The sequence below is a fragment of the Malania oleifera genome, chromosome 5 (assembly GCF_029873635.1).
Source record: "Malania oleifera isolate guangnan ecotype guangnan chromosome 5, ASM2987363v1, whole genome shotgun sequence".
NCBI classification, from domain to species: Eukaryota; Viridiplantae; Streptophyta; class Magnoliopsida; order Santalales; family Ximeniaceae; genus Malania; species Malania oleifera.
Window position 1 is genome coordinate 108427666 of NC_080421.1, and position 12544 is coordinate 108440209.

The window sequence follows — 12544 nt, forward strand, 5'->3', positions numbered from 1 at the left end:
TCACGTGTAGCCGGTTCTCGTTCACACTCAAGAACTCAACCGGTTACCCGGTCAAAGCTCAAGTCTGAAAGCGTCGACCACTCCTCTGACCAGCTCTGGCCCCTGCAGTAAATGACACCGGCACTGTGCATGTCCGTACAAAATGACCGACAATTTCCAGTCACTGAAAAAAATAACCCCCACACCCCCGCCCACTGCACTTCCCATCTTCAAAAACTCCATGCTTCCCTGTTCACTCCCCAAGCTTACTTTATTATTTAACCAAACAAACCCTCTCTCTCTCTCTCTCTCTCTCTCTCTCTCTTTTTTATACCAAACAAACCCTATTCTCTCTCTCTCTCTCTCTAAATCACTTTCTCAGCTCATGCCTCATCTTGAGAATTCCAAATACGCACTCTCTCTCTAGCTTTCTCTCTCTTTCTGTGTGTGTGTGTGTGTGTGTGTGGGCAAGGGTTTTGATGAAGAATTTGCAGTAGTGATCATCTCATGGAGAAGACAGAGGCTGCGAAAATGGAGGGTCCAATCGGATCTTTGACATTTTCCGATCAGGTTCCGGCCAGCTGCAGCCCATTACCGTCAGAGGTGTTTGACTTTTGCGAGGGAGAAGAGAAGATCGGCCCTTCATCATCACTAGGGTTTATGGAACTACTCGGTGTTCAAGACTACACCACTCCTTCCCTCTTTGATTTGCTTCAGCCACCACCGCTCCTTCCTGATCACCATCACTACCATCATCATCATGATCAGACGGCTGTTGTTCCCTCTGCGCCCACTCCCACCTCCACCGCCCCGGAGTCGTCGTCCGAGGTCCTCAATCTCCCGGCCACGCCGAACTCTTCCTCGATATCATCGGCCTCCAGCAATGATCGCGATCCGCGGGCTAAGGCAGCTCACCATGATCATGACTATGAAGAAGGAGAGCAAGCAGAGAAGGTCACTAACAAACAGTGAGTCAATAATTCAGTTTACTCCATTTGAGAAATTAGATTAAACTAATTAACATAAAAAAGCTAAATGCTTTTGCTTTAAATGTTAATCTGAGATTGCACTTGCTGGAAGAGATCCAAATCAAACAACGACCCATTTAAGAACAAGTCAAGAGACCATTTTAAAAAATAAAAAAGGATGGATTAATTTCTTTTTCTTTTTCTTTTCTTTTGGGTATTAATTAATTTCGTTTAGGTCTTATAAATATGTATATGTGTGTGTGTGAAAGCAGATTGAAATCAAAGAAGATGAACCAGAAAAGGCAGAGAGAGCCGAGATTCGCTTTCATGACTAAAAGTGAGATTGATCAGCTTGAAGACGGCTACAGATGGAGAAAGTATGGCCAGAAGGCTGTTAAGAACAGCCCTTTCCCTAGGTATACATATATATATAATCTATCTTACTTTTTTAAAATTTAATTTTAAGATTTTCTTCTTGTTCAATTAATTAATTATTTTGAAGGGTTAATAAATAATTACATATGCATGTATAATTAATTGTCTTTTTGGGGGGGATGTGGGGATCGAGTAGGAGTTACTACAGGTGCACCACTGCAACATGTAATGTGAAGAAGAGGGTGGAGAGGTCATTCAGTGATCCAAGCATTGTTGTCACCACCTACGAAGGGCAACACACCCACCCAGTGAGCCCGACCGGGATGCCTCGCTCTGCCGCCGCGGGATTTCCGCCGCCACGGCTGAGCTCCGGCATCTCCCCCGCCGCAGCCTACGCTATGGCGGCGGCACCGGGGGTGCAAGTGAGAGCGCTGCCCTATTCCGATGACCAAATTAACCAATATTTACAGCTGAAGCATCAACAACAACAACAACAACAACAAATGATGTACTTCAATGGTAACTTGCCGTTGTTGAGTAGTTTTGCTTGGAGGAATGGTAGTTTGGCCGGCACCAGTGTTCCGACAACTACGTCGGATTTGCTCAGAGATCATGGGCTTCTTCAGGACATTGTCCCTACTAACATGAGGAAGGAAGGCTAGATGAAGAAGAAGAAGAAGAAGAACATTTTTAGTACTACTGAGCTTCATATAAATGTATGTATGTATGTTGTTTCTGTTTTGCTGACTAATTAAGAGTGTGAGACGATGAGCTAGCAAGCTAACTGCATGTAGATGAAAGCCCCATTACTCAAAAAAAAAAAAAAAAATCTTAATTAGTCGCTACTTGCTGCTTGAATTCTATCTTCTTGCATTGGGATACTTGGTTGTCAAAAACAAAAATTATAAAAATTTTCACTTTTTTTTAAAAAAAAATTCAATGCTTCATGTAAATGTTAGAATAATAAAAAAAATTATGATATATATTTTTAAAATTTTTTAAAATTTAAAGTGAAAAAATAAAATTATGTTTTTTCTCAATTAAATAATCAAATGTAGCTATCGATAACTGGAAAATGTTGTTGCAGAAGAACGAACCAGTTCATAGGGATCATCGATCGTCTTTCAAACTTTTTTGTGTCAATTTATAATATTAATTGGCATTTATGGCCGTTGTAATTGAAAACAAATAAAGTTTGTCGTCTTATATTAATTGGCTCTTTCTTACTTTCTACACATTATCTGCGCTTAAACTTTAACTTTAATGAGTTTGGAAGCATGCGTTTGAACGCAGACACAGATTTCAAACTTTGAATTTAAAATTGCCTAAATTTAATAAAAACTGTACAAAATTGTATTGAATTTTGCCAAAAGTTTCTTCAAGTTTCATGTGAATCCATTTCTTGATAACTTGAATTCTATGCTTTCAAACTAACCAATAAGAGTTTTATTTATTTACTTTTTTGCTTTTTTTTGTTTTGGGCTAACTTAATTCTTGTGACCCTTAATTTGTCCTACATCCTTGTTTGTGTTGCCAAAGAAAGTGCATTGATTTGGATGGGGATCGATAGGTAGATAGTAGTACATAGCTAGGTGCATGGTGCACTCAAAATGATGAGGCTAGGGTTTCACCATGGACGGCTTAGCACAGGAAAGGGTTCCAGCTTTTCGGTGTGTGCAGGAACCCACAAAATCCATTTCTAGTGAAAAGAGAAACATCAAGTGATGGATTACTTTTTCAGTGAAATTAATGTGACGTGTGGATATGAAAAAACAGAATAATCAAGCAAGCACTCACCCCAACTTGTCAAAATTAATTCATTTTTTTTTTTAATTTCCTTTCTCACCAGGCCTTTAATTAGAGAAATAATTTCAATTATGCATGCCCTTGTGGGTTTGATCCATAAATAGATAGTGGAGATGATCTTAAAAGGGAGCATGAATGAAAAAGAGAGGTGTAGGTGGCGGTGGATTGTGATTCTTTCTTTGTTCAGATGATGGGCGTATGAGATCTTTACAGGGATATGGAAATGAACTTTGTGCTTTTTATTTTATAAAACGAATGGCCTACAATTCATATTTTGTGCAGCTGTAGCATTATAAGAAAACATGCGACTGTAGGAGAAACTTTATCGACATATTGTTTTATACAGTGATGCATAAATTATTCTTTAATTTTCAAAAAGTAAAAATAAAAATCATGCATACCTGCATTTGATAGTCTGATTAAAATTTCAGCCTGGGGCCTAATGTTCTTTCATTTTAATTTGGTTTCTCTTCGGTCCGCCGTGCTGCTCAAGTCTACGATTTTTCCTTCCCTTTGGATCAAGATTTCGAGGGGGGAAATCAATAAAGAAATAGGTATTTAAAAAATCAAATCTCACTCGGACTAAACATTATCGCAATTTTAAAATTATTTAAATATTTTTAAAGATTAATTTAAAAAAAACAAAAAAAACAAAAAAACAAAGGCTAAGAGACTGAAAAATATAAAATCATTTATTAATTAACTTTTTTTTTTTTTTTTTCTAACAACCAGACTAGACCAAAATAAATAAATTCCTTCATATCATATTTTCCGAGTTTCAGACAAATAAATCATTAATAATGCCCAACAGAGTGGCTCATTAAGGTGCAATGCCCATGGAAGCCTTGAATCATAAGAAGAATTTCAACGAGAGGAGTTCTTCAACAGCTCCCATTCAGACCCCTCACCTTCTTCTCCCTCCTTGTGTTTGTGCAAATAAAGCAATAAATATGTTGAACAATTCTGATAGCGCCTCCAAAGTGGGGAGATCAATAAAAAGAGAGGAAAGGCAAATCCAAGTTCTATGCCACAAACAAGGAATTAATTAATATTAACATAAAATTAACCCTATTATTAACAATAGTATACTAATTTCCCGACCCATTACAATAAGAATTATTGTATAGTAAACCAAAAAGGAGCAGCATGAGAAGAGGCAACTAACATTTCCATTACACAACCCCACCTGGGAAATTTTGTTAAGAGAGGAATGCTGGCCACTTTCCACCACCCGAGCTTAATTAATGCTAACCTAAGCTTCTCACACTCTACTGGAATACCAGGCCAAATGCCTATTCCCCTGCAAGTCAAATACCATAAACATTTGGATTAGAAATGTGTCTTCAGAAGTATATTATGACTCTCCTTTTCAGTGCAATAACATATGCCTATGACAAGTTCATCCAACTTTAGCAAATGTACGCAGACTGCTAATATACACAGAAGAACTGCATAATAGCATCGGTATAGAAACAAGTCAACCCTTCGTCTGTAAGAATCTCAAAATATTTTGCAACGTTTGAGACAACCCACAAAACACTTTTGACCATGATCAACTTTGCAAGCCTAGTTGTGTATTCAGAATCTACCCATAAGCATTGAATTCCTACTAATTATTTAACTATCATACTGGACAAAGTGCCAATAAAAGAAAGTTTGTGGTAATTCACTGGTTAATCGTGGTTATCTTTTATCCTAGGAGGGATTTATCTTCTTTGTTTTTTTTAAATAGCATCACCTCTCCAACCTTGAATCTCCAACTATGTAGATTACAAATAAATCCAAAGCAAATTCAAGCACAATTAAATTCTGCAACAATAAAAGAAATGGCCAAAAACTAGGATGCACATCTCTCAATATCAACATATAAGAACCCCATAATAATTGCAGTCAAAAGAGATTTGTCTTAAAACATAACTTGATTAATTAGAAAGATTAATTCCCAATACCTAATGGACACAAGCTGGATCAATAATTGGGGTTGCTGTGGCCGGTCCTCGCACAAATTCCTACAAAAATCACATTCCAAGAGACCATTAAACTATTCAATAAGATACATAACGAATCTGTATATGCACTCCCATCACACAAGTGCTATATGCATATTTTGTTCGCACAAGCTCAACAACATATAGAACCAATATCTCTGGTGCAAAAGATTTGCTTAAAGATTTTTCAAATCCACATCCAACTACTTTATGACTCACAAGCAGGTGAGAAATTGCAATACAGGGCTATAAATGAAATCCAAATCATACCTAAGAATTTTAGCCAATTACTTATGAGGGAAAAAAAATTACCACATTCTCATTTCATTTTTTTGGAACAAGAAAGGCAGCAAAGCAGAGAATTGCATAACAAAACTTATGCTTAAGACTATTAAATAATGCAGTCAAGCGACGTAACTACTGAAGGATTTCAGACCCATCCAAATTATGAACTATTTCCGCTACCAGAACTGGTCAGCTGTCCAGAACTTCTCCATCCAAGATTTTTAAGGGAGCATGAACATGAACAAAAAAGAAAAATACTATAAAACTGTTGTTTCAAAAATATAACTGGGTCAAAGGTGGTTTTATTTTTTCTTGTCTAAGGCAATTCATAGATACTGGTGTTAATCTGCATGGTAAACAGAGTCAACTAACTATGCCACAGCTTCAGCTGGCTATATGGCCTCTCAGAATAAATCAGTGAACTATTTCTCAAGAACCTGTTCCAATATACAATACGCACAAACTCTTCACGAGATGCCTGATATGGCAATAAACAAATTTTGAGAGCATAAAATTCTAAGGGGTACACTGACTGCTGCTCAACTTCAAGTAGGGAAATCTGCCTATGAATCCCCACCTGAGTTCGAGAAACTTGCGGAATGAAATGGCTCGGCGGATGAGGCAGGGATTCAAGTTGTTGACTAGGAGGCTTTAGCAAATGCTGCAGTTTCTGTAATTTTTGTTCAAATAAGACAAACTCCTCAGGCTTCTCCCACTGCAGGACAATTTTCACAGCCATTACCCATTCTCTTTGGAGGTACAAAAATGCAAGCGGGGTTGGGCATAAAAGAAAATTAAGAACAGGCAACTTACCCTGCTTTCACAAGTTACACAATTATAGTAGTATTTGTAACCGTCAGGGCATATGTGCTCACTCCAATCACAATCTGGAGGATCCACTGTCAGAGCCTTTTCAAGTACTGCAGAAGCAACAGCAGTGGTTGAAGACGCAACCACTGCTGATGGAGTAGAATCTCGAAAAACTGCCTGAGAGTTGCTTCCAATCTGTGGAGACTATAGGAAAATTGAAAATAAGTCCTCAAAAGCACTAGCATGGACCAGGAAGCAGATGCGGAACAGAAGAATATCATAATTATAATTTATAAAAACTAAAAGTAACAAAATTATGAATCTTATGCTATCATCATTAAATAATTCTGGAAAATCTGTACTACTTAATGACAATGAACTTTTAATTCCACATTACTACTGATGCACACATTACAAGAACCACAATTTGGCAACCCTAGTGCATTCTGCAGGATTGAATGTTTACCGATATGTGCCAGTTTCAAAAAACTGCATTGCGATCCTTAAGACAATAATTTAAGTGGAGCCAGAGGCTATCATTGCTGCCACCTAAAATCCCTACTGCTAAAGCTGCCAATGCATCACCACTCTTTCTGCCGAAGGGCTATCTATTAAATATTGCTGCTTAAGAGAACCCTTACCACTGAATCTCTCCCATAAGACTTCTATAACTAAATTTGTAGTTGTAGTACCTGTTTTTTCATGGTAACCTGGGAGTCCTGCTGCTGCTCAGAGCTTTCAGTGGATGGTTGAATCAGATGCAACTGTGTCTGCATCTCAGGAACAGCTTGTGACTGAGAGCTTTCCTGAAGAAACTGCAACTGTTTAGATGGCACCTGAGGCAACTCTGAAGGGGACTTTTCTAGCAGATGAAATGGCTTTTGCATGACAGAAGGAGCAGCTGGCTGCTGGTTTTGACTTTGGGGAACCGCTTCTGCTTGTGAGCTTGTGGAAATTTGCTGCACCAAAGCACAGAGGTTTGCTCTAAAAGGCAGAGATTTGGAAGTATTGCAAGGGTATTATAGCATTTCACCAAAATTCAGCTTAAAAATTAAACAGAAGGCAATATCAAAGGGACCATCACTTCATCAGAGACATGGTGATACACAAAAGGCCATTATCGTAAGATCACTTAATTTAGGAAACTTTCAGTGAGGCTTTGCCAGTTGCCACTGACTGAAGAACAACATTAATGGCATGTAAGCTTGCTTTGAAAAATACATGTTGGTCCAAACATGAAATTTTCAAGGCATATCTTTCCAACTGACTTAGTTGCAACAATGAAACCTAGAAATTATTTGTGTCCAGGTAAAAATCCAATGTTTGTCAGATAGCCCAGGCAAGGTGGCAAGTGCAAATAAGAATGAAGTGGGGGTGCAGAATCAACATTCAACAACTTTAATTCTCAATGGCATTCCCCTAAAACTAATACATAAGAGCCTATTTATATTGGGTTAAAATGCTTGAAAGATGAGCAAACTAATTTCAAGAACTTCAATAAACTAAAATCCTAGCTTTCTGAATAATAACTTAGAATCTTAACTATAAAACCTAGAATCTTGCTTCCTAAAGAAAAATATCCTAAATCTTGAAACTATGAGCCTAATAAAATTACCATAAATAAAACAAACTAAAATACAATAAAAATTAGGAAATTAAATTAGATCTTGATTGCATGATGCATCATTGTCCCCTAACGACAAAGAATTTGACCTTAAGTTTTAAAAATCCAAAGAGTTAAGAATAAAGACTGCAAATAAGCTAGAAGTAGACGAAGGCAATTTGTCAGTTTCAAAATGAAATAATATTGTACAATGGAAAACCTCCTAGAGTTGTAGCTGGCAAAGTTACTCGGAACAATAATTCAACAAGGTGGAGTTTATGCTCCCAAGGCACTAATTCGTTAATCTCTATAGTAGTTTCCTCCTCAACATGTTGGGCCTTGGGCTCCCAATAGTGAGACTCCACTATTTCAGCAGCAACTTCCTAACTACCACATCTTACCAGATGACCTCTTCTTGAATGTGTGAAAAGGAAGGCTTCTGTTCAAATTCATGATGCCTAGGATCAAAGAACAATACAAGGATGCAAAGCGTAGAATCAATCTCGTTTATTTTTTAAGGCCAATTCAAGCATCATTTTTATTTTGTCCGGCCTATTTGATCTAGTCTTGATGAACCAGTTCAATCTGGTCTGAGTGAACAAATTTTGATTTGATAGGCGAATCTATTCAACATATCTTTTAAAGTTTATTTCTTGTTCGAGTAGAGCATGTCATGCCTCTGGTCTTCGTCAAGAAAGGGAAGGCCGAGCAAGTGGTGGCTAGGGCTTGCTCCTCAGCAGATCTAAGTTGATGGTGCTGGAAGCATGAGGGGTTTTCAATGATTATGGCATGGATGAACAATGACAGCAAGGCGCCAATGAAGACCAGTTAAGGGTGGTTTAAGCTTTGACGATGAAGAACTAAGGTGAAATTGTTAGCGTGAAGGACCGTGATTGGATGTCACGGTCCCACATCGGATGTGTACTAGCAAAATCTTGGGCTTATAAGGATGGTTTGGGCTCTAATTATGTAAGGCGCCTTTTATAGGACAAACACGTGAAGTCAATGGGCCAAAGCGAACAATACCTCACCCGAATTGGGCCCAAGACCGTTACATTTGGTAACAGAGCCACCTTGGGGGTACCATCATGTGAGTGGATCCTACACAGAGGTAGAAACCACTCTAACAAGGATGTCAGAGATTGAACGGGAGAGCTTGTCATGGTCTCACATCGGATGTATACTAGGAAAATCACTCTGACGAGGCCATTAGAGATTGGACAGGAGAGCCTGTCATAGTCCCACATCGGATGTGTACTAGGTAGATCTTGGGCTTACGAGGATGGTTTGGGCTCAAATCATGTGAGGCACCTTTTATAGGACAAACTCGTGAGGCCAATGGACCAAAGAGGACAATACCTCACAAGAGTTAGGCCCAACTGGACAATATTTGATTCCAACGAAGTTGAGTTCCAGTGAAGCTACCAAAAAAGATGATGGAAACTTCCGAAGATAGAGGCTTGCTTTCATAGATGGAGAGAGCACTGAGGAGTGAGGTCATTGTCCTTTTAGAGGTCACAAGTGGGCATTAGGTCTCGATTTGGTCACAGCAATTCAATTTTTTTTTTTAAAAAAAATAGCTACAAATGAAAAAGGTCAAAGGGGAACATTTAGAGATAGGTAGTTGTGCTCAGTGATGAGGATGGTGGCAAAAATATGGGGATAATGCAAGGCAATTTAAGTTAAAATCATGAATCTTGTCAAATAACATTTGTAGTCATGTTGGATCAAAGTCTGCTTTGATACCACTCAATTTTTTAAAAGGCGAAGGTGTAAGGCGAAGCATTTTACCCATCGCGAGGCGAGCCGTAAGCCTCAAGGCATTAAGGAGTAAGCCTTTTATGAATCTATTTTTTAAAATAATTCAAAAATAAAATAAATTTATATGTAGTATAAAAATGAAAAAAAAAAATTAGAATGGACAAAAAAATAAAAACATAATTCTTAAGTATCATATAGGCCAATTTTAGCTAACAAACTCAAAAATGCATGTTAAAAGATAAGCATGAGCCATAACATTACAAATGGGACACCATTTTCATGCTTTAAAGTTTAAACTCTTAAATAAACATAACAAAAAGAAGAGAAAAGGCCAAATTAGGGCATCACAATGTCTCAACATCCAAGATTCTAAGAATCTAAATCTAAATTAACAAATTGAAAAATTGAAAAGTGAAAAATTGAAACAAAGCTCAAACAGCGGTAACTGAAAATTGAAATTTGAAATTTGGAGCAGCAGCTCTTAAATCAGCAAGTGCAACTCACCTTGACTTTTAGAGTTCAATTGAGACTTGAGAATGAGATAGATTTGACACACTGACAAAGAGTCTCCTAATACGAACAAGACTAGAGAGAGAGGGATAGAGAATCGAATCAATTGGAGAAGAGATATCAATTTGAGAAGAGACCTCAATCGAAGAAGAGACCTTGAAGCAAAGAGAGACACTTTGTGAGATAGGAACACTAGAGGAGGTTGCCAAAGAGAGATGAGGTTACAAGAGGCTGTAGGGGGTTGCGGAGAGAGACGAGAGGCTGTAAGGGGTCACCAAAGAGAGACGAGAGATCGGAAGGGGTTGTCGGAGAGAGATGAGGGCGAGAGAAAGTCGTCAAAGACAAACAAAACTTGGAAGAGAGAAGACCTCTACGCAAGATCCATCAAAGAAGGGGGGGTTGACGCTCGTCAAGCCCTATTAGATCTTCTTATTTGTTTTTTTTATATATATTTTAAATATTATTATGTCTATTCCCAAAAGGCATATGCATTCCCATTTGAGGCAGAAAAAGGCAAAGTCTCCTAAGACGAACAAGACTAGAGAGAGAGAGAGAGAGAGAGTCAGTTAGAGAAGAGATCTCGATTAGAGAAGAGACCTCAATCGAAAGAGACCTTGAAGCAGAGAGCGACACTCTGTGAGACGGGCACACTAGAGGAGGCTTCCAAAGAGAGATGAGGTCACAATAGGTTGTAGGGGGTTGCGGAGAGAGACGCGAGGCTGTAGGGGGTCACCAAAGAGAGACCAAAGGTCGGAAGTGGTCGTCAAAGAGAGATGAAAAGTCGAAAAGTGTTGTCATTGGAGAGAGATGAAAGGTCAGAAAGGGTTGTCGGAGAAAGATGAGAGGCTAGAGAGAGTCGTCGAAGATAGACAAAACGTGGGAGAGAATACCTCTGCACAAGATCCATCAAAACGGGGGGTTGACGCTCGTCAAGCCCTATCAGACCTTTTTAATTTATTTTTTCATATATTTTAAATATTATCATGTCTATTCCCAAAAGGCATATACACTCCCATTTGCGGCATAAAAAGCAAGCCTTTTGGCTTGAGGCAAAAACATCAGCCCTTGAGGCGAATGCATTTTAGGAGTCTCGCCTTTTAACTTACGCCTTAGGGCATTTTATGCCCAAAACGCATCAAGGTGCTTGGTTTTGTTGTTGTTGTTGTTGTTGTTGTGTTATAGGAGAGAGAATTATATTGAAAAGAGGATAAGATATCCTCCTTATACAAAAGTAAGAAAAGAAACACATTAATCAGTCACAATAAAACCCTTTCCAATCCCTCCGAAGATCTGGCAACATTCTTTGAAAAGAAACCCAAAGAACGAGTCAAAAGGGAAGCTTGCATTCCTTTCAAGAAAATGCACAAAATATGTTTTTCCATTGAAGATCCTTGCATTCGTTTCAGTCCAAAAAGTCCATAAAATGCCAAAAATAGCACATCTTCATAATTTTGATCCCCTATTACTCCTCCCAAAGCTTTTGCAGCATGCCATTAGGGAAAAAAAAAAACATCATCAGCTTAAGGAAGCACCAAAGCCTCCTCATAAACCGAGAAGAGAAAAGCCCAAAGCTGCCTAGCACCCTCCTAAAATGGGGAAACAAATTATCAGTAATCTTGCTCACTTCCAACTTCATGACAAATATTCAAGCTTATGGCCTGGTAAGATCTCCTCATTTGCAGCAAATCATTAGTATTGAGCCTATCTAGATTTGTTGAAAATAATTAGGAAAAATGGAATACCTAACCTCAATGATAGGTCTCTCTCTCTCTATTTATAATATATGTCAAATACAATACTGTGGAATGACGGCTACCAGTGTAAACGGCGGCCACGATTGGTGAATGACGGCCAGCAGTGTGAACGATGACCACAGTTGGTGAATGACGGCCAGTAGTGTGAACGACGACCACGGTTGGTGAATGATGGCCACCTACCAAGGTAGGTGAACCACAGCCACCTACCATGGTGGGTGAGCCGCCACCACCTACCATGAAATCTTGCCACAAGCCAGAGGCTATAAATTGAGACCCCCCACCGAAGCTAAATATAACTCAATTGCAAATTGTGTCTTCTTCTGTTTTTTCCATATTTTATTCTCTGTGTACATGTTAAAAAGGGACCTGAGTATGTAAAGAATACACAATTGAATATACAATTGATTCATTCTCATTCTCTACAGTATTCTTACAGTTTCAACATGGTATCAGAGCTGGTTTTTTTCCTAAACCAAGCTAACTTACGGGGGAAGACTCCATCAACAGTTGAGATTCGACAACCTCAGAGACCCAAACAAGTCGAACCAATGCCATCATCAGTTCGAATGGACTAGATGGCTCTTCCGTCCAACTATTGGTAGAAAAACTCAACAGGAAGAATTTTTGAGAATGGGCCCAATCTGTGAAACTCATAGTCGACAGCAGAGGAAAGCTCGGGTATCTTACCGACGACACAAAGAA

The 12544-nt window shown here is 38.6% G+C and overlaps 2 protein-coding genes across 3 annotated transcripts in view; one reads left to right on the plus strand and one right to left on the minus strand.

The window, feature by feature from the left end:
- The first annotated feature begins 205 nt into the window (after nt 1-205).
- Nucleotides 206-2167, plus strand: LOC131156393 (WRKY transcription factor 23). Of its 2 annotated transcripts, none has more exons than XM_058110045.1 (3): nt 206-947; nt 1220-1363; nt 1519-2167. In XM_058110045.1, exons 1-3 carry the CDS (start codon nt 487-489, stop codon nt 1982-1984), a joined length of 1071 nt encoding a protein of 356 aa, XP_057966028.1. In that variant the 5' UTR covers nt 206-486; the 3' UTR covers nt 1985-2167. The 2 variants fall into 2 exon arrangements, with proteins under 2 accessions (XP_057966028.1, XP_057966027.1); XM_058110044.1 differs by having other exon boundaries at nt 250-947; nt 1217-1363.
- Nucleotides 2168-4151: 1984 nt separating this feature from the next.
- Nucleotides 4152-12544, minus strand: part of LOC131156311 (flowering time control protein FCA-like) — a 74477-nt gene continuing 66084 nt past the window's right edge. Inside the window, exons 12-16 of the mRNA XM_058109896.1 lie at nt 6904-7170; nt 6215-6415; nt 5979-6116; nt 5078-5137; nt 4152-4428 (exon numbers count right to left, since the gene is read on the minus strand). Of these exons, the coding sequence (XP_057965879.1) occupies nt 5078-5137; nt 5979-6116; nt 6215-6415; nt 6904-7170 (666 nt within the window). The 3' untranslated portion in view covers nt 4152-4428. The remainder of the gene's footprint in view (nt 4429-5077; nt 5138-5978; nt 6117-6214; nt 6416-6903; nt 7171-12544) is intronic.

Coding starts and splice junctions, on each gene's coding strand:
- LOC131156393 (XM_058110044.1), top strand. CDS start 487: ATGGAGAAGACAGAGGCTGCGAAAATGGAGGGTCCAATCGGATCTTTG. Junction 948..1,216: donor GAGAAGGTCACTAACAAACA/GTGAGTCAATAA, acceptor TGTGTGTGAAAG/CAGATTGAAATCAAAGAAGA. Junction 1,364..1,518: donor AAGAACAGCCCTTTCCCTAG/GTATACATATAT, acceptor GGGATCGAGTAG/GAGTTACTACAGGTGCACCA.